Here is a 22,830-nt window from a genome sequence, read left to right on the forward strand (position 1 = left end):
ATCAAAAGAAGATGGAAGGAATACTCAGAGTCACTGTACCAAAAAGAACTGGTCAATATTCTTCCATTTCAGGAGATGGCATATGATCAATAACCAATGGTGTTGAAGGAAGAAGTCAAAGCTGCACTGAAGGAACTGGCAAAGAGCAAGGCTTCAGGAATTGACCTAATACCCACTGAGGTGGTTCAACAAATGATGCCGTGCTGGAGGCACTCACTCAATTATGCCAAGAGATTTAAAAGATAGCTACTTGGCCAACCGACTGGAAGAGATCCATATTTGTACCCATTCCAAAGAAAGGTGATCCCATAGAATGTGGAAATTATTGAACAATGTAATTAATATCACATTTACTAGCACATTAATGCAAGTAAAATCTTACTGAAGATAACTCAAAAATGGTTGCAGGAGTATATTAATAGAGAGCTTCCAGAAATGCAAGCTGGATTGAGAAGAGGTCATGGAGCGAGTGATATCATCATTGATGTCAGATGGATCTTAGCTGAAAAGAAAGAATACCAGAAAGATGTTTACTTATGCTTTATTGACTATGCAAATGCATTCAATTGAGTGGATCATAACAAATTGGGGAAAACTTTAAAAAGAATGAGAATTCCAGAACACTTAATTGTACTCATGAGGAACCTGTACATAGATCTGTACAATTTAACCTGTAAAATTTAACATATGTTAAACAGTCTTGGTTTCTCAATCGACAATGGAAACCTAATGAGAGTCAGAATTAGCGTGACTACAAGTAACAACAACATGGGAAGGAAAAGGTGAAGCGAGGATTAAAATTAAAATAACTCAAATGTAATAGTAACAGATTAACTTCCCTGAAGTTCAAATATAATACAAAATAGCCATGGATAGAATTTTAGCTATGAAAGGAACAAGAATGTATTCAGTCCATCTTTCTGACAGTTTGAATCTGTCATTCAAACAGAACAAGGGGATAATACATGGTTCAAAATCAAGAAGGGAGTGTGTCAAGGTTGTATCCTTTCACCATACTTATTCAACTTGTACGCTGAGCAAATAATCTGAGAAGCTGCATTATAACAACAATGGTCTCAGATAGAATGTTCTCAGAGGCAAGTTTTTATTATCTATAATAGACATAAATTGGACAAGATAGACTTCGCAGTTTTTAGCTACTATGAATAATGCTTTGAAATTCATGTATAGATCTCAATATAGAAGTATGGTTTCTTTTATCTTGAGTAAAAAAAAGAAAAGGAGTGGAATTTCTGGGTTATTAGGTAGGTAAGTATATGTTAACCTTATTAAAAAACTGTTTTCCAAGTTGGATTATATGAAGAAGAATGTGGCATCAGGATTGGAGGAAGACTCATTAACAACTTGTAATAGGCAGATGACACAACTTTGCTTGCTGAAAGTGAGGATGACTTGAAGCACTTACTGATGAATATTAAAGACTCCAGTATGCAGTATGGATTATGCCTCAATATAAAGAAAACAAAAAAGTCCTCACAACTGGTCCAATAAACAGTGTCATGATAAAATGAGAAAAGATTAAAGTTGTCAAGTATTTCATATTCCTTGGCTTTACAAGCAACACGAATGGAAGCATCAGTCAGGACATCAGATGAAGTATTGCATTGGTCAAATTAGCTGCAAAAGGCTTCTTTCAAGTGCTGAAGAGCAAAGATGTCTACTTGAAGACTAAGGTGCACCTAACCCAAGCTATGGTATTTTCTATCGCCTCTTATGCATGTGAGAGCTGGACAACAAATAAGGAAGACCAAAGAAGAGCTGATGCTTTTGAGTTGTGGTGTTGATGAAGAATACTGAAAGTACCAAGGACTGCCTGAAGAACTAACAAATCTCTCCTAGATGAAGTGCAGCTGGAATGATCCTTTGAAGCGAAATGGCCAGACGTCATCTCACCTACTTTGGTCGTGTTGTCAGAAGGAACCATTCCCTGGGGAAGGATATTATGCTTGATAAAGTGGAGGGTCAATAAAGAAGGGGAAGGCCCTGAATGAGATGGATAGACACAGTGGCTGCAACGATGGGCTCAAGTATAGCAAGGAACGTGAGGCTAGCGCAGGACTGGGCAGTGTTTCGTTCTGCTGTGCATAGGGTCACCATGAGATGGAGACAACTCGACAGCATCTAACAACAACAACAACATCAACAACATATGATCAAAGACTGATCAATCTACTGAGTCAATCCTCTTCCATAAAGATTTACCGCCTCAGAAACCCAAAGTGGTTACTGTGAGTCAGAATCGACTAAGTGGTAGTGAGTTAGGTTTAGTTTTTTGGTTTTCTTTGTAAAATTGATTATTCTCTTATGCATATAATATATGAGTGTTTGTACCCAATTTAACATACGTTAAACAGTCTTGGTTTCTACAATGGACAATGGAAACCTAATGAGAGTCAGAATTAGCTTGACTACAAGTAACAACAACATGGGAAGGAAAAGCTGAAGAGAGGATTAAAATTAAAATAACTGAAATGTAATAGTAACAGATTAACTTCCCTGAAGTTCAAATATAATACAAAATAGCCATGGATAGAATTTTAGCTCTGAAAGGAACGAGAATGTATTCAGTCCTTCTTTTTCATTTTCCTCTATGGGGAAACAAGGATAGAGTGAAGATAAGTGCATTAAAGTCAGGAGTTTACTACCCAATATAAGTTCCATAGTTGAATGTAATTTGATATGCAATTTACACATATTATTACTACTTATTACTAATAATTCAACACATTGTTTCACTCTTTAGTCTTCACTTGTTTTGAAACTAGTAACAAATATGATATCATGAACAAGCACCAAGAGAGAATCTATTTTGCAGAAGAGAAAAGCAATTGTTTCTTCAGACACGTTTGTGGATATTTGAGGCCTTTTACCATAACAATTTATGATAATGTAGGCCGAGATGTAATTATTCTGCATAGATCTCTAAGATGTTGCTGCTGCCAAAAGGTCAGTAAATATCTTATACACTACTTGACTGAAAATATATTTGAATTTCTTCAAAAAGTTCAATACTAGTCAGCATGTTAACGCTTACTTAAACATTGAGTTTGCCTACAAAAAACTGTCTGGAATGAAACATGTTAGAGAGAATTCAATTTTGATACCACATAGCTTCAGAGTAAGAATTGTGCAGAACATTATTTTTTTTCAAACAACAGTGGTCTCAAATAGCCTGTTATCAGAGGCAAGTTTTTATTGTCTATAATAGACATAAACTGAACAAGATAGACTTCTCAGTTTTTTGCTACTATGAATAATGTTATGAAATTCATGTATAGATCTCAATATAGAAGTATGTTTGCTTTTATCTTGAGTAAAAAAAAAAAATGGAGTGGCATTTCTGGGTTATTAGTTAGGTAAGTATATGTTAACCTTATTAAAAAACTGTTTTCCAAAGTATATCTATTTATATTCCCACCAGAAATGTATGAGTTCCATTAACTCTGTATCCTTACCCACATTTGGTACTATCATTTATTTTTTTTTTAAATTTAGCCATTCAATGGGGATACATACTGGCATCTTATTGTGGTTTTTATTTGCATTTCTCTTCATGTGTTTATCAGCTACTTGAATATCTTTTTAATATAAAATATTCACATCTTTTGCCCATTATAAAATCAGTCTTGTATTGGTTGTCTAGTGCTGCTATGACAGATGTACCACAAATGTATATCTTTAACAAACAGGGGTTTGTTCTCTTACAGTTTAGGAGGCTAGAAGTCTGGGTTCAAAGTGCCAGCTCTAGGGGCTGGGTGAAGGCCCCTTGACTTTGGGCTTCAGCTCTGCCTTTTGTTCCTGGCCCACTGAAGCTGGAGGCTTCTCTTAACTCACACAGCTGCTGGCTCCTGACACTGACAAACTCAAAGTCTACAAGTAAAATAGCACAGTCCAAAGATTATCAAGCAACACAGCAGGCCACGAGTTTAAGTTGAGACACATTCCCAAGACTGGCAGACACAATGGTAGGCCACTCACCAATGACTAGGCCAAATGCAGGATCCAAATGTGCCAAGAAGCTCAAGAACTTTCACAGAGTATCTTCTTATATACTGGAAGCAGACCACAGCTCTAAGGCAGCTACTCAGCTGCTCTAGTTGATTCCACCATGGAGCTGATTACCAGTCTCATCATTGGAATAACTACATCCAGCTGCCCAGCCACTCAACCAGGCCCAGCCAAATTGACACATAACCTTACCTACCATAAGAGTGTCTTATTATTGTTAGTTATAAGAATTAATCATATACACTGAGTGTAAGTCCCTTGTCAGAGACATGCATTATAAATATTGCCCCCAGGTATACGTCTTGCATTTTCTTTATAGTGTTCTTGCATAAGCAGAAGCTTTCCATTTTGATGGAAATCTAATTTATCATATATTTTCTTTTATGGTTTATCCTTTTTTCTTTTTTTGTTTTGGTGGTGTAAGGAATCTACTTCCGTAAGTGATACCACCTCAGAAACCCAAGGAGGGGTTGCTATGAGTTAGATCCAACTCAACGGCCATGGGTTTGGTTCTGGTTTGGAAGGAATTCTTGGCAACTACAATGAAGCAAAGAATCTCTCTTACAATTATTTTCTCTGGAAGTTCTCTATTTATGTCTATGATCCATGTTGAGTTAATTTTTCTTTCCTATAAGTGAATAAAGCTTTGGAGTTATTTATTTTCCAATTTGATATTCAATTGTTCAAGCTGTGTATTTTGGAAAAGAGTATCCTTTGTGTATTGAATTATCTTGGTTTATTTTTGGAAACTAATTGCCAATTAATTTATGGGTCCTTTTCTGGGCTCTATACTCTTTTATTATTCTATTGATCTGTGTATCAATCCTTAGCCAATACTACAACACTACTCTAGCTTTAGAATAAGTCTTACTATCAGGCAGTTTGACTTCTTGTGTTTCTTTTTAAAAATTGGTTGGTTTTTCTAAGTCATTTTCATCTTAATATAAATTTTAGAAAAAAAATATTTTGTATCAAATTTTGTTCAGATATTAATTGAAATGGCATTTAATCTATTGATTAATTTGGGAAACATTAGGATCTTACTATATTAAATTTTCTTTTCAATGTTCATAGTGTAACTCTCCTGTTACTTAGATCTTCTTTAATAGCTCCCAGTAATAGTTATTTTAGTCTTATACACATTCTAGTAGGGATACTTTTGGTATTTCTTGTTTTAAGATATAATTACAAATCATATTTTCAATTTAATTTTCTCATTTTTGTTGCTAGTGTATAGAAAAAGAATTGATCTCTGTATATTGACTTTTTATCCATTGACTTTACCACAATCATGTAGGAATTCTAGTAGCTTAGGAGGTCTGGTAGCATAGTGCCTAAGGCACTTGCCTGCTAACCAGAAGGCTGGCAGTTCAAACCCACCAGCCACTCCTTGGAAGGAAGGTTGGGTGATCTACTTCTGTAGTGACACTGCCTCGGCAACCCAAGGAGGGGTCGCTATGAGTCAGAGCCAACTTGACAGCACATAACAACAACAGTTTGTACATTAATTAAGTTTTACTATAGATTGGGCAAGCTACTTCTGTAGTGATACCACCTTGGAAACCAAGTAGAGTTGGCTATGAGTTGGATCTGACTCCACAGCAGTGCATTGCATGAAGTTTTCATTACAATTAAGTATTATGTAAATAAAGAGAATTTTACTTCTTCATTTGTCATCTATATGCTATTTATTTGTATATGTGTGCATATATGTATTACCTTTTTGGGTGATGGTTGTTGTTAGATGCCATGTAGATTTCTCTGACTCCTGAACTTACAGATAACAGAACTAAACTCTGTGCAGTCTGTGTTATCTTCATGATCTTTGGCATGTTTGAGTCCATTGTTGCAACTATTACATCAATCCATCTCATTGAGGGGCCCTCTAATTTACTAAATATGTCCTTTTCTAGTAATTGGTCTTTCCTGATGCTATGTCAAAAGTAAGCTGTAATATAACATTGAAGAGAATTGGGAGAAAATATAGCTTTACCTTTTTCCCCTGGTTTTGGGGAAAAGGATTAAATCTTTATCAGTAAGTACAATATTATCTATAGGTTTATTATAGATCTCTTTCATCAGGTCAAGAAAGATCTCATTTATTCTTAAGTTTCTGAGTTTTTATTGTAAAATTTTTATATATTTTTAAATCTTTTTTCCATATCTATTGAGTGAACTATGTCATTTTCTTTTCCTGAAAATATGGTAATTATAACAATTGATTTTTTTTTAAATATTGCTTTCCTGGGATAATTCTCATGTGCACATGGTCATTATTCTTATTACATATTGCTAGATTTATTTTGCTATGTTTCTGTATCAATATTTACAATATGTAAGTTTGTAGTTTTCTTTTTCTTAAGTCTTTGACTTTAGTATTAGGATAATTCTGGTCTTATCAAAAGAGTTAGGAAGTATTCTGTATTACTTTTTTTTTCCTTAAAGAGTATGTGCAGGATTGGTAATATGTCTTCCCTAAACGTTTTATTGTATACATCAGTGAAATCATCTCAGCCTGGAATTATGTGTGTGTAAGTTTTTAATTTTAAATTTAAAAATTCTTTAATTGATACTGACATTTTCAGGTTTTCTATTTCTTCTTGAGTCATTTTTTTTTTTTATAATTTCTGTCTTTCAAAGTATTTGCCTATTTTCTTTGTTGTTTAATTTGTTTGCATAAAGTTGTTCATATTTTCCCTTATTATCCTTTCACATTTGTATGTTATGTAAGTGATGGCCCCTATTTCATTTCTAAGATTATTGATTTGAATTTTTCTTCTTTGTCATGCTTACATTAATGAATTTTATTGGTCTTTCCAAAGAATCAGATTTTGGATTCATTTATTTTCTCTAATATTTATCCATTTCTTGTTTCATTGATATTTTCCCCTCTAGTCTTTATTATCTTTTCTACTACTTTTTGTAGCTTCTCAAAACAGAAATTTGATCATTGGTTTTATATATATATATATTATATCTATCTATCTCTCTATGATCTCCCCTGCCATCAAATCAATTCTGACTCATAGCAACCCCCGTTGGGTTTCCAAGGCTGTAAATCTTTATGGAAGTAGATTGATTAATCTTCCTCCTGCTGAGCAGCTGGTGGGTTTGAATTCCTGAACTTCTGGTTAGCAGCTAAATGCCTTAGCTACCACAGTATTAGAGCTCCATATACATATGTCCTGCTGCCATTGAGTTGTTCCAGACTCATAGTGACCCCCATTGGGTTTCCAAGGAAGCAAATCTTTATGGAAGTAGAATACCTCATCTTCCTTCTGTGAAGTGACCAGTGGGTTTGAACTGCCAATTTTCTGGTTATCAGTCAAATTCCTAAGATATTAATTTAAAGGTTTTTTACCTTTAAATTAAAAAGTTTCTTAATAAATTTACAGATATTCAGGCTTCCTGTTTCTGAATGTCAACTATATGTATATTCAACTATATATGTTATGTGTGTGTGTGTGTATCCTTCTGAAAGTTGCTTAACTATAAATTTGGTAAGTTCCATTTTAATTTTATTTAGTTAAAATTATTTTCTAACTTCTCTTCATTTTTTTTTAACTTTATCAGTTATTGTATCAATCTAGGTTATCAGTAAACAGAAACTTCATGGTAATCTAAAAAGAAGTTTAATATAAAGAAATAAGCTTGATAAGAAAATACAACCAAACCAAACCCACTGATGTTGAGTTGACTCCAACTCATGATGACCCCCACTGGGTTTCCATAATGGTAAACAACACTGGGCAATCTACTTCTGTTTCTGCAGTGTAGCTGGTGGGTTTGACCACCAACCTTCCAGTTACCTGTCAGATACCTTAGGCACTGTGCTACCAGAGCCCTTTTGAAAGGAGAATAACTATGAAAATATAAAGAAACCATTAAGGGATACCTCCAGGGCTAAGGGAGAGTACCCAAGAAAGCACAGGGATTAAATTTAGATCTTCTTGGAGAAGTGTGGGTGCAGCCTACTGGGCGGTAGAGAAGTTTGCAGCCTTGCCTGGATCAGAGCTAGTCCACAATGGTCAGGCAAGCAGGAAACAGACCTTCAGAGCTTGTGGGTAGATGGGCATGCAGAGGGAGTTAGTGTACCACTGTGGAGTATACAGTATTCCTGTTAGGAGTACCACAGAAAATAAAACTCTTTTTTTTTTTTATCCTCTCTCTGTCTTTCTCTGTATATGTAGTCAGTTTAAATTGTATCATACATTGTGCAGACTATGGATTTTCTCATTTTCCTTCAAAGAAATTTAGCTCTTTTGATTTCTTTCTTTAAGCAATTAACTTCTATGAACTCAAAATCAAAATTCCATCTCTCTAGCAGTAGGAGTAGCTGAAATTTCTGTTCAGAAATTTTAGCCTTCAATGGGCAACTTGGAATCTTCCCCGCAAAGGCATAAATCGAGGGTCAGCCAGAAATTTGGGCAGAATTTATACACAAAATTTTGTGCTGTCTTTGTGGCTCTCCCCTTTCTAGGATTCCCTCTTTCACTTTCCACCAGCTGTGTTGTCCTAATCCCTATCCTCTGATTTCTCAACTAATAAGACTGCAGGTTTCTATCCAAGTTTTCACTACCCTGTGCCACCCTGAATGGGATTTACTCTTATATGAGAAGCTATGAAAAAAAAAAATAAATAAACAGGGAATTCAACCAGTACCCTTACCTTTTTCCAAGTGAAGACTCACCTCCAGTTTCTGATAACAGAATTTCTAAAAAGTGGAACTTTGCCCTTTCACATTATTTTTGTAGTTACATTTTATGTATAGTGTTGGTGCATATAGTCTGCATATAAACTTCATACTATTCATCATAGTTTTTCCTATCATTTGGTCCTCCATTTTTGGATTGCTATACTCTTCCACATTTAATCATTAAATGCTATTCTTTCCATTTTTCTTTCCTCCTTTAGGGTTAGCCCAATAGGGAAATATTTTCAGTGTCAATGATCACACAATTATCTTGGTTTTCCATGCCTTTTACCTGGTTAGGTTTCCCATAAGAAATTCAAAAAAGCAATATCCCCTGTCCTTTTGCAGATTCATTGCAGTTTGGTCATGATCTGTACCTGTTAAAAGCCAGTTGAGATGATATAAATTCCTTGGATTACATTTTCTTTCCTCAAATATTTAATATTAATCCATTTCTACTAGGATAAAGTGCAGCTATTCTTGCCAAAAGGTCAATTGACAATATGATTTTCTCCTTTTAATTTGTGTAACCATATTATATATACAAAATTGTTTGGGATAATCCTAGCTTAAGTGTATTGTCAAAATGTGTTAACAACATCCTCTTTCTCTTTCTTTACTGCCCCAGATTTGAAGTAGATTACATGCCAACTCTTCTTACAAATGGCTTGGACATCTTTACTAAATTCCTCCATTTTTTTTTGCCTTTAAATTACAATATTATCTGGAATAATATTCTGGAATTACAATACTTTCTTGATAATATTAGGTTGATTTTCTTCAGGCTTTTTCTTTCCAACGTATAAAATCACATTTTTCTTCTATCTAAAGGAGTTTTATTGAGTTTTAACATTTAGTATTTGTTACATTTCATAATTTTGTTTTACCTCTTTGGGCACTGTTATTAGACATATATTAGCCCTTCTTTTACTGCATTCTATTCTATTATGATCACTTCTATGGCATTTCATTTTATATTCCTTCTAGTACAAATTTAATTCCTGAACTTATCTTTCTTTTCTTCTAATTCTTTCTTGCAGTTTGCCATTTCTGTTTTCATTTCCTGTTTTTGTCTAGGCACTTATTTTCTGAGTTTTTCTAATTCTGCTTTATATTGTTTATTCATAGCTTTTAAGGTTAAAATATATTCTTGATATTAACAGTTTCCTTTATGGGAAGGTTCTGGTAACTTCATTGTTTATAGAAACATTATTTGGACATTATTTTCTTTTTATTATATCACTGCAAGATATTCAACATCAATTCTTTTGTATTGCTCATATTGGCTTGCCTTAGGTTTTGTCTTTTGGGGAGATTCTTACAAGAATGTGTAGTTCTAGGCATCTTTCTTCTGTTTTATTATGAAAGGTTAGGAATACAGCCTTAGTTCATGTTTGAGATCTACTTTCTCTGTTCACCACCTCTACCTTTATCTGAACTTCTTATTCTTTCACCTCAGGACAAGTCTTCCTATCTTGCTCAGTTTGTTGCAGTTTGCACAGTTTCTTGTCAGTACGTGGCGTTGCCCAGAAAGGGAGTTTTGCATGGGTAATTTCAAGAGTTTAAGCTTAGGCAGCTTCAGCACTATTTAAATTTCTCACAGTCCTCTTACATTGTCAGCAGATTATAGGCTGTGAAGTTCCACTCATTTTCACCTATCAAAGAGACTGGTTCTCTTCTATTCTAAATGTAATCCCTTTCTTATTTGGGCTGAATATTAGTTAGAAATCTCAGGGTTCTTTGGAAATTAGAATTATCTTGTCACTTGTTTTTATATTGCTTCTATTTTAGACTTTTTGTTGTATTTTTAAAATCAAATTCTGATAAAGAATTTGATACTGGTTTGGTTTGTTTTTTACTATCATACTTGCTCTACATTGTTTTTTGGGGGAGGGCAGTTTGCAGGAGAATCACATATTATATCACTACTACCAACATCTTGATCCAGCAGTCTTCATTTATTTTTTGAATGGATAATACTTATGTACCGAAAAGCATTTGCCAGACCTCCTATATCTTTCTTCAAATACAACAATTACTGCATTTCTATTCTTCCACAGTTATTGTACCAATATGTGTATGATATGCCTATATATGTAATGTGTGTGTGTGTGTGTTTAGCACAGTTGGCAGCATACCCTTCTACTCTTTTAGCACACAAAAAATGAAGATTATTTATATCAGTATGCATAGAGCATCTTCATTATTTTAAATGGCTGCCTAATAACCATTATATGTATGTGCATTGATTTAGTCAACCAGACTCTTAATTTTGCTGAACTGGGCTTTAATCAGCAATAGGGAGTGTTACAGATTGAATTGTGTTTCCCCAATCAAAAAAAAAAAAAAAAAAAGTGTGGAATTCCTGTAACCCATACTTCTGGATATGTCTTGTTTGGAAATAGAGTTTTTCTTTGGTTTTGTTAATAAGATCTTACCAGGATTGGATAGATCTTAAACCTAATCACTTCTGAGCTATGAAAAGACCAGAATAGATACAGTGAAATACAGATAAAGCAAAGCTGATGCCATGTGAGTATCATCTGCATGCAAAAACATTAAGAAACCAGGCCTACCAAGGAAGGAATTGACGTGGTCAAGATACTGATTTGGACTTTTAGCTTCCAGACTTTGAAAAAATAAATTTCTTTTCTTGAAAACCACCACTTGTGACATTTATGTTATGGCAGCACTAAGAAACTAAAACAGGGAGGTAAAAATTTTTAGAGAATTCCTATTTGCTTTGGCATAGAGGCATGAAAATACTTGTCATGTTGGGTAATAAGCAATTTTTGGTATGACTGGACTTTAAGGCATATCTCATGGGAATGGCAATTTACAAAGTAATCCCCGTGATGGCCTAAAGAAGGAGATTACGGTTCAAACCCACCAGCCACTCTGTCAAAGAAGATGGGGCAATCTACTTCTGCAAAGATTGTAGCCTCAGAAACCCAATAGGGGTTCTTATGAGTTAGAAATGACTTACTTGATGGTAGTGAGTTTGGTTTGATTTGAATGTGAATTTTGAGAGTGAAGTTCAGAGTTAATTGTCACATTCTATGTAATCAGTAGACAACAGATTCAGGTCCACTCAGAGTTTTGATACTTAAATCCTGGATCTTTTCATTTACATCTTCATTTTCAAATTTAAGGCATGCCTCAAACTCAGAACGTTCTGTTCAAATATCCAAAGTGCTAAGCTAAATGTAGCATGTAACTAAACATAATGTTACTTTCAAATCTAACATATTTCATTTAATCAATATTATACTTTTCAACCTTTTGTAGGTTACAGTTGAGGCTCCACCTGGTAACACAATTGGATATATTTATCAATCCTGTCACCCATTTTTGCCAAAGTTTAAAATAAAAAATGAGGATAAAGAGGATGTAATGAAAATCAGAGGGCCATGCATGCTCTGCAAATGTTTCAAGAATGTAAATTTTAATGTGAGTATTTGGAAATTTTTTAAATTAGTATGCTCTGATTAATTGACTTTATGACATCAAGAACATCATTAAACTTTACAAAGTTCATGCAGCTTATAAGGGATCTTTTAAATTACCTTTTAAGTTTGGTATATAACATTTCAAAGAATATTGAAAGGAAAAATGAAATTTTATTGCACAGTAATGAAATAATCTGAGATTAATTATACATAATATGTTAATATGTTAATGCTAATTAATATACCTTTAACAAGTCATAAATTTATGAAACTGGAATAATACAAATTTTAAAAATGTAAGTGCTTACCAATTACTGGTCAAATCATGGGTAGTATTCATGGATAATAATTTGAGAGGCAAATTACTAAATGTTCTAAATATTGTTAATAAAACTAAACAACCAACACACTACTTTAAATCTGAAGATTCTAAAGCATTAGAGAATATCTTGTCAGTTTGATTAGAGATTATATATGAAGAAAGCAGTTCTTTCCAACCTTTCATCAAGGACGCTTTTTTTTTCTTTAATATTTGAAATACATAAGCAGAAATTAGGCTACAGTCTAATTAAAGTGTTACATGATTTTTCTCCTTCTTTAGAATTATGTCTATTCAGTTGTGGTAGTCTGGTTTGTGTGTCAACTTGGCTGGACCTGGTTGAGTGGCTGGGCAGTTGGTGATAGTTAATCCCGATTAGGAGACTGGCAATCAACTCCATGGTGGGATCTACCACAAGCAGCTGAGTAGCTGCCTTTGGGATGTGGCCTGCTTCCTGTATTTAAGGAGAAGCTTTGAGAATGGTCTCTAGCCTATGGCATGCTTGGACCCTGCATGTAGCCATGTTGTTGCTCAGCAGCCTGCAATGCTCTGCCAACCTTGGGACTTATAATGGACTTAAGTTAATGGCCTGCCATGTGGTTTGATAATATCAGGACTGTGACTTTTTCCTTTTCAACCTTGGCGCTTCTCAGCCTCAGCAGCCAGCAGCTGTCTGAATGAAGAAATGCCTCTAGCTCCAGTGGGCTGGGAGCAGAAGACAGAGCTGGACCCCAAGGTTGAGGGGCTTTCACCCAGCGTCTAGAGCCTGGCACTTTGAACTTGGACTTAAAGCCTCCAAATTGTGAGAATAAACAACTGTTTGTTAAGGCCATCCCATCTATGGTATATTTCTCGTCAGAGCGGCACTAGGTAACCAAAATATCAGTTTAGTGACACTTATTATGATTAGCAGATGCTGAATATCTTCAGCCAAAACAAAGCCAGGAGCTGACTGTAGAACAGACCATCAACTGCTCATATGCAAGTTCAAATTGAAGCTGAAGACAACTAAAACAAGTTCACAAAAGCTAAAATACAACTTTGATTATATCCCTCCTGAATTTAGAGACCATCTAAAGAACAGATTTGATGCATTGAACACCAGTGACTGAAAACCAGATGAATTGTGGGATGACATCAAGAACATCATCCATGAAGAAAGCAAAAGGTCACTAAAAAGATAAGAAAGAAGAAAAGACCACAATGGTTGTCAGAAGAGACTCTGAAACTTGCCCTGGAGCAGAGAGTAGCTAAAGCAAACAGAAGAATTGACAAGAATAAAGAGCCTACCAGAAGATTTCAAAGAGCAGCTCAAGAAGACAAAGTTAATTATTATAATGAAATGTGCAAAGAGTTGGGGTTAGAAAACCTAAAAGAAAGAATACCCTTGGCATTTCTCAAGCTGAAAGAGCTAAAGGAAAAATTCAAGCCTCAAGTTGCAATATTGAAAGATTCTAAGGGCAAAATACTGAATGATGAAGGAAACATCAAAAGAAGATGGAAGGAATACACACAGTCACTGTACCAAAAAGAACCAATTGATGTTCATCTATCTCAGGAGGTGGTATGTGATAAAGAGGCAATGGTATTGAAGAAAGAAGTCAAAACTGCACTGAAGAAATTGGAGAAAAACAAGGCTTCAGGAGTTGACGGAATCCCTTTTGAGGTGTTTCAACAAATGAATGCCCTACTGGAGGCACTTACTCATCTATGACATGAAATTTGGAAGACATCTACCTGCCCAACTGACTTGAAAAGATCCATATTTGTACCCGTTCCAAAGAAAGGTAATCCAACCAAATGTGGAAATTATTGACCAATATAATTGATATCACACCCAAGTAAAATCTTGCTGAAGATAATTCAAAAATGTTTGCAACAATATATTGACAGAGAGCTTCCAGAAATGCAAGCTGAATTCAGAAGAGGATGTGGAATGAGGGATATCATTGCTGATGTCAGATGGATCTTGGCTGAAAGCAAAGAATACCAGAAAGATATTTACTTGTGTTTTATTGACTATGCAAAAGCATTCAATTATGTGGAACATACAAATTGTGGATAACATTGAGAAGAACAGGAATTCCAGAATATTTAATTGTGCTCATGAGGAACCTGTACATAAACCAGGAGGTGTCACTGGAACAAAGTAGGGCATACTGAATGGTTTAAAATCAGTAAGGGAGTGTGTCAGGATTGTATCCTTTCACCATACTTATTCAATCTGTAGGCTGAGCAAATAATTCTAGAAGCTGGACTATATGAAGAAGAATGGGATATCAGGATTGGAGGAAGACTCATCAACAACTTGCAATATGAAGACAACACAACTTTGCTTGCCAAAAGTGAGGATGACAAAACACTGATAAAGATTAAACACTACAGTCTGCAATATGGATTACATCTCAACATAAAGAAAATTAAGATCCTCAAAACTGGACCAATAAGCAGCATCATAATAAATGGAGAAAAGATTGATGTTGTCAAAGATTTCATATTACTTATTTCCATGATCAACACCAATGGAAGCAACAGTCAAGACATCAGACAACATATTGCACTGGGTAAATCTGCTGCAGAAGACCTTTTTAAAATGTTGAGGAACAAAGATATCTCTTTGAAGAGTAAGGTGTGCCTAACCCAAGCCATGGTATTTTCAGCCATCTCGTATGCATGTGAGAGCTGGACAATAAATAAGGAAGACCAAAAAATAGTTGATCCTTTTGAGTTGTAGTGTTAGCAAAGAATGCCGAAAGTACCATGGACTGTCAGGAAAACTAACAAATCGGACCTGAAAGACGCATAGCCAGAATGCTCCTTGGAAGCAAGAACGGCCAGACTTCCTCTGACCTACTTTGGTCATGTTGTGAGAAGGGACCATTCCCTGGAGAAGGAGATCATGCTTGGTAAAGTGGAAGGTGAATGAAAAAGAGGAGGTTCCTCAATAAGATGGATTGACACAGTGGCTGCAATGATGGGCACATGTGTAGAAATGATTGTGAGACTGGCATAGTGTTTCGTTCTATTGTATACAAGGTCATTATCTGTCGGAGATGACTCAATGACACCTAACAACAACAATCACATATATAATTTGTACAATAATAAAATAAGCTCACAAAACTCTACTGTTCTTTATACTAATTTGAAACCAATGGAACAGTGTGGTCTTTGCATATAACTCTGGAGGCCAGTACAACCTTGGCTCATTTTTGATATCAAAATATTCAAATACTTTTGTGTATTGTTTTGTATTTCACAGTATGATATAATGAATCCTACTTTAGAGTCTTCAAAACTTTCTCTAAGTTGTATAAACACTTCCTATTTCTTCTAAATCTGAAGCAAAAACATTTTAAAACTTAAAATCTTGGGTAAGCTCCAAGAGTAAGGAATAAGAAGAGAAGGTCACAGGTTTGTAAGAGTTATCTTGTCCATGAATAAGGGCAATCTTTTAATATACTTTTCTCTACAAAGGAGAGGAGAGACGTAAAATAGTAGCTAGATACAGGACTAGGTCTACCAAACCAAACAAACCCACTGCTGTCAAGTTAGTTCCGACTCATAGTGACCCCTCCTTGGGTTTCTGAAGCAGTATCTCTACGGAAGTAGATTGCCCAGTCTTTCTTCTTAGGAGTGGCTGGTGAGTTTGAACAGCCAGTCTGGTTAGCACGCAAATGCCTTAGGCATTACACCACCAGATTATCCTGTTGTTGTTGTTGTTGTTTGCCGTCGAGTTGGCCCGGACTCATAGCGACCCCTCCTTGGGTTTCCGAGGCAGTGTCACTACGGAAGTAGGATTGCCCAACCTTCCTTCCGAAGCAAATGCAGAACTAGCTCCAGGTGTAAAATTTAAGGGAACACCAAAAATTTCAGTATTTAAGATAAATGATATTTCAATATAATTTTAATTAATAAAAAATAATGCCAAAAAAATAAAAATAAAAATAAAAACAGGATCTGGCCTTGCACTTTCAAGACTTGCCTCATTGACTTACAATAGTCTTATTCCTGGCTGGCTCGAGGCACACAAAAAAATAGGAAGTATTTTTACCAAAAGTGTGACTTTAGCATGTTAACTTTCAAAGGAAAGGTATCAAATGAGTGGGAAAGTGTGGACACACAGTAGAGGTTGAATACTCAACAAACCCATTCTCTTGATTAGTATAGGAACTAAGGCCCATGTAGGAAATTAGTCTCAAAGAGGCATGTTGTTGTTATTGTTATGTGCCCTCGAGTCGGACCCGACTAACAGCGACCCCTCCTTGGGTTGCCAAGGCAGTATCACTACGGAAGTAGATTGCCCCATCTTCCTTCTGAGGAGTTGCTGGTGGGTTTGAACAAAGAGGCATAGAGGTGACTTATTTGTTAAAACAGGAAGGAGGAAGTGTTAGTGTAGCTGCAGTAAATTTATAGGTTTTGTGCCTGGGAGTTTAATAATTCCCTAACTAGTGGCTTCTGTCTTCTCTGCTATCTAAGAAATAATGTGATGTGCTGAGAATGAGGAATATCTTAGGCTGGGTTCTCTAGAGAAGAGAAATCAATGATGTTTATATCTATATATATCAATATCTATCTACCTATGTATATAGAGAAATTTATCTCTGGGAAATCGTTCGTGGTTCAGGCTGGCAAGTCACGAGACTGTGGGTCAGACATTAAGCTGGAAGCATCCTCTGACATGTAGCTGCAGGGGCCGATGCACCCAAGATCAACAGGAAATACAGCAAGTTGGTGACTTTGGAAGCTGATGTATTTTCTTGATTGGTAAATATGCTAAATTGGCAGGTTGTTGGTTCACTGTCTGCAAAAGCAACAATCCCAAGATTGGGAGGCAATATGGAAGGCCACTGGTTCAAGTCCAAGCTGCAGAAGTCAGATGATGATGAGCCAGATGCAGGATCCAAATTGAACAAAAAGCCAGAGATATTTGCCAACACATCCAAATATATTGGAAGCAAGCCACAGCCTTGAGGAAACTCCCTTTCAACTGATTGGCTGCTCACAGAAGATCTCATCATGAAAGTGATTGCATTTTATGAGATATCATCATGAGGGGTGACTACATCATAAATGCTGAACTATTGAGAATCATGGCCCAGCTATGATACCATACAACCCTTCCTATCACAAGGAGGAATCATGTTTTTAGAGTTCTGAAAAGAGTGGAGAAGATTTTACATAATGAAAGTGAAGAATGGAAGAGAGTGATACATAAAAATTAACGCCTGTACGGTGAGGGCCCAACTGAAGATTATAATTTTATAATGACACTAGTATTCTACCATCTTTGCTTTTCTCAGAGTAACTCATTAGCCTAGAGAGTGGATATAGACAAGGCAAATAGTAGATCTACCCCAGGGAAGAGTTTCATCAATTGGTTGTGATAAAGGAACAATGAAGCAAGAGAATAAAGGATATTGTCAATGCCATTTACCTCAAACTCACCATAAAATCCATCATCAATCCATTATCTTATTATCTTTCCAAAATATCTGTTAAATTTATCTGTTGTTTTTTTTTTTTTTAAATTTCTACTTTATCTTCCCAGTACAACCCTTCATTATCTCTAGTCTAAATAATTGCATTAGTTCCAAATTGGTCTTTCCACTTCTATTTTTGCTTTTTCTTCTATTCTTTTCATTACAGCCAGAGTTATTATCTTAGAAATATAAATCCAATGGCTGTTTCTTTGCTTAAACCCTTCCCATATTTCTCTTCTCCCTTTATTCCTTGATACTACTTACAAAGGCCAACACTCACCTGTCAGTGTGTCATACTGTGGTGGCTTTAATGTTACTGTAATGATGGAAATTTTACCACTGGTATTTTATATACAAGCACGATCACCTTGTTGGAACTGCCAGACTAAGATAGTACATGGTACTTTCAGTATTCTGCGTCAAAACCACAACTCAAAAGCATCAACTCTTCTTATGTCTTCCTTGTTCATTGTCCAGTTCTCACATGCTTAAGAGGTGATAGAAAATAGTATAGCTTGGGTTTGGTGCCCCTTAGTCTTCAAGGAGACATCTTCGCTCTTCACCACTTGAAAGAGGTCTTTTGCAGCAGATTTGCCCAATGCAATACATTGTCTGATGTCTTGACTGCTGCTCCCATTGGTGCTGATTGTAAAACCAAGCAATATGAAGCCCTTGACAACTTAAATATTTTCTCCACTTATTGTGAAGCTGTTTATTGGACCAGTGTGAGGGCTTTTGCTTTCTCTGTATTGAAGTGTAATCCATACTGCAGACTGGAGTCTTTAATCTTCATCAGCAAGTGCTTCAAGTCATCCTCACTTTCAGCAAGCAAAGTTGTGTCATCTGCATATCACAGGTTGTTAATGAGTCTTCCTCCAATCCTGATGTCACATTCTTCTTCATACAGTCCAGCTTCTTGGGTTATTTACTCAGAATACAAGTTGAATAAGTATGATGAAAGGATATAACCTTGATGGGCTTCCTTCTTGATTTTGAGCCATGTAATATCCCCTTGTTCTGTTCAAACAACAGCTTCCTGATCTATGTACAGATTTCTCATGAGTACAGTCATGAGAAACACAGAGTCATGTGTTCTGGTATTCCCATTCTTATCAATGTTATCCATAATTTGTTATGATTCACATAATTGAATGCTTTTCATAGTCAATAAAACATATGCAAACATTTTTCTGGTATTCTTTCTTTTCAGCTAAGACCAATCTGACACCAGCAATGATTTCCCTGATTCTACATCCTCTTCTGAATCCAGCTTGCTCTTCTGGAAGCTCTCTGTCAATATACTGCTGCAACTGGTTTTGAATTATCTTCAGTAAGATTTTACTTTCATGCGATATTAATGATATTGTTTGATAGTTTCCAGATTCTGTGGAATCACCTTTCTTTGGAATGGGTAAAAATTTGGATCTCTTCCAGTCAGTTGGCCAGGTAGCTGTCTTCCAAATCTCTTGGCATAACCAAGTGAGTGCCTACAGCAGGGCATCCATTTGTTGAAACATCTCAATAGATATTCCGTCAATTCCTGAAGCCTTGTTCTTCACCAATTTATTCAGTGCAGCTTCAACTTCTTCCTTCAATACCATTGATTCTTGACCATATGCCACATCCTGAAATGGAGGAATATCAAACAATTCTTTTTGGTACAGTGACTCTGTGTATTCCTTCCATTTTCTTTTAATGTTTCTTGCGTCATTCAATATTTTTCCCATAGAATTTTTCAACATTGCAACTCAAGGCTTAAATTTCTTCCTTAGTTCTTTCATCTTGAGAAATGCTGAGCATGTTCTTCCCTTTTGGCTTTATAACTCCAAGTCTTTGTGCATTCCATTACAGTAATTGGCTTTGTCTGCTCAAGCTGCTCTTTGAAATCTTCTGTTCAGCTCTTTTATTTTGTTATTTCTTCCAGTTTCTTTAGCTACTCTCCACTCAAAGGCAAGTTTCAGAGTCTTTTTGGACATCCATTTTGGTCTTTTCTTCCTTTCTTGGCTTTCTAATGACCTCTTGCTTTCTTCATGGATGATGATCGTGATGTCATCCCACAATTCGTCTGGATTTCAGTCACTAGTGTTCAATGCATCAAATCTATTCTTTAAATGGTCTCTAAATCCAGGAGGGATATTATCAAGGTCATATTTTGGCTCTCAGGGACTTGTTTTAATTGCCTTCAACTTCAACTTGAGTGTACATATGAGCAGTTGATGGTCTGTTTCACAGTTAGCTCTTGGCCTTGTTTTGGCCAAAGATATCAAACTTCTCCATCTCCTCTTGCCACAGATGTAGTCAGTGTGATTCCTGTACATTCCATCTGGTGAAGTCCACATGTATAGCTGTTGATTATGTTGTTAAAAAAAGGTATCTGCAATGAATAAGTCATTAGTCTTGCAAAATTCTATCATGTGGTCTCCAGTGTTATTTCAATCACCAAGGCCATATCTTCCAACTACCAGTAACTTTTCTTTGCTTCCACCTTTTGCATTCCAGTCACCAAGGATAATCAACATGTCTTGATTGCATGTTCAGTCAATTTCAGACTGCAGAAGTTGATAAAAATATTCAATTTCCTCATCTTTGTCTTTGGTGGTTAGTGCATAGATTTGAAAAATAGTAGCATTAACTGATCTTCATTGTAGGCGTATGGATATTATCCTATCACTGACAGCGTTGTACTTCAGGATAGATCTTGAAACAGTCTTTGTGATGATGAACGCCACTTATTCCTCTTCAATTTGTCATTCCTGGCGTAGTAGATCATATAGTTGTCTGATTAAAAATGCCCCAAAACAGTCCATTTCAGCTCATGAATGCCTAGGATATTGATCTTTATGCATCCATTTAATTTTTGACAACTTCTAATTTTCCTAGATTCATACTTCATACATTCCATGTTCTGATTATTAATGGATGCCTGCATCTGTTTCTACTTATTTGGAGTAGTGCCACATTAACCAATGGAGGTCCCAAAAGCTTTACTCTATCCACATCAATAAGGTTGTCTGTACTCTGAGGAGTCATCTCTTCCTCAGTCCAAATTTGAGTACCTTCTGACCTGATCGGCTCACCTTCCAGCATTTCATTGGACAGTGTTTCAGATGTATTCATAAAGTTTTCCTGTAATACATCAGACAGTGTTTCACTACTATTCATAAGGTTTTCACTGGCCAATTGTTTGAGAAATGGATGGCCTCTTCCTTCTTCTGAGTCTGTCTTAGCCCAAAAGCTCTACTGAAACCTCTCCATCATGGGTAACTGTGGTGTACTAAATTACCTGGTATGGCTTTTCTAGCCATAAGTCTTTGTAAACTCCATGGTGGAATTTGCCATGTTAACTGAGTAGTTCCTGATTGCTAAAGTTATGCACCTGGGGTATTTCTGTTGAGTGTAGCATGGAGTAATTTTCTGGGAAGTTCACACTATCTCAGGTGTATAGAATTCTGATGTTGGAATTGGTTAGTTTGGCCACACTGCCAGTCTCAAAAAGGAGCTCTTCTAGAGGCAGAAGTCTCTCTGACTGCTGGCTGAGAAAGACGTGCTGCTGAGAAAAACACACCCCTGAAAGACACACTCTGCTGAAAAAGAGATACCAAGAGATATGCATTGCTGAGAGAGTGACACCAAAAGACACACACTGCTGGAAGAAAGACTGAGAGAGACTGTTGGCTGAGAGATTGTGGGCTGAAAGAGACTGAGCATCATTCCTGAGCTTGAAATTGTAGCCTGGTGCTTCCCTAATTAACCCCATAATCTGTGAGTTCTCTGTGGCCACTATAGTGAATTATTGAACCCAGCAGAGAGGAGGTGGGTACTGCGGGAGGAGCAGTTGGTGTCACGGTTGGTGAAGGGGCTGGAGGGAGGCAGCATGTCTGGCCTCGCAGGGATAGGCCTTGGGCTACTGATGGTGATTCTGTATTCCTCTTGTGGGGTTAGAGGAGGTCGGAAGATGTGGCTTCCTTGCCCTTTGGCAAACCCTGCTGGCATTTTGCAACACTGGTGCCATAACCTCCAGCCTCACAGCAACACATAAGCCACCACAGGATAACAAATTGACACACAAGTTTGTCTCTTACTTGTTCCTAACCCTCTGTGCCCATCTGCCTCAGGCCCTGGCCTTAAAACATAGCTGCCCCCAAGAGAAAAGCAGCCCTTGGGCCGCAGGCCCATCTACCTTGAGCCCCAGCATAGAAATCAAGCTGCCCCCAATTGAAACACAGCCCCCAAGTCCCAGGCCCACCTACCTTGGATGCTGGCTTAGAAATAAAGCTGCCCCCAAGGGAAAAGCAGCCCCCAGGCCCTGCACCTGCCTACCTCTGGCCCTGGCCTTAAAAAACAACGTATTTGGTGACAATACACATAGACCTCACCATATTAAATGTACAGGAATCAAATCAACCACATCTGTGGAAAGAAATAATGGAGAAGCTCAATACAATCAATCAGAACAAGATCAGTGTTGATTGTGGAACAGAGCATCAGTTGAACATATGCAGGTTCAAGCTGAAGATGACAAAAATTAAAACAAATCCACAAGAGCCAAAATATGATCTTGAGTATATCCCACCTGAATTTAGAAACCATGTGAAGAATAGATTTGAGGCATTGAACATCAATGACCAAAGACCAGATGACTTGTAGGATGACATTAAGGACACTATACATGAAGAAAGCAAAAGGCCCCTAGAAAGACAAGAAGAAAGTAAAGATCAAAATGGGTGTCAGAACAGAATAAGAAACTTGTGCTTGAAAAGCTAAAGCGAATGGAGGAAATGGTGATGTAGAAGAGCTGAACAGAAGATTTCGAAGAGAAGCTATGAAAGACAAAGTAAAGTATTATAATGAAATTTG

General features: G+C 36.4%; 1 protein-coding gene across 1 annotated transcript in view; it reads left to right on the forward strand.

Moving 5' to 3' along the window:
- The window catches only part of LOC103196476 (phospholipid scramblase 1-like), a 35,336-nt gene that overhangs the window by 9,125 nt on the left and 3,381 nt on the right, over window positions 1-22,830 (forward strand). The window contains exons 3-4 of the mRNA XM_042780852.1: window positions 2,765-2,967; window positions 12,011-12,172. Coding sequence (XP_042636786.1) covers window positions 2,765-2,967; window positions 12,011-12,172 — 365 coding nt within the window. The remainder of the gene's footprint in view (window positions 1-2,764; window positions 2,968-12,010; window positions 12,173-22,830) is intronic.

Source organism: Orycteropus afer, unplaced genomic scaffold, assembly GCF_000298275.1.
Source record: "Orycteropus afer afer isolate SDZICR_OR568_19922 unplaced genomic scaffold, OryAfe1.0 scaffold00066, whole genome shotgun sequence".
Lineage (NCBI taxonomy): Eukaryota > Metazoa > Chordata > Mammalia > Tubulidentata > Orycteropodidae > Orycteropus > Orycteropus afer.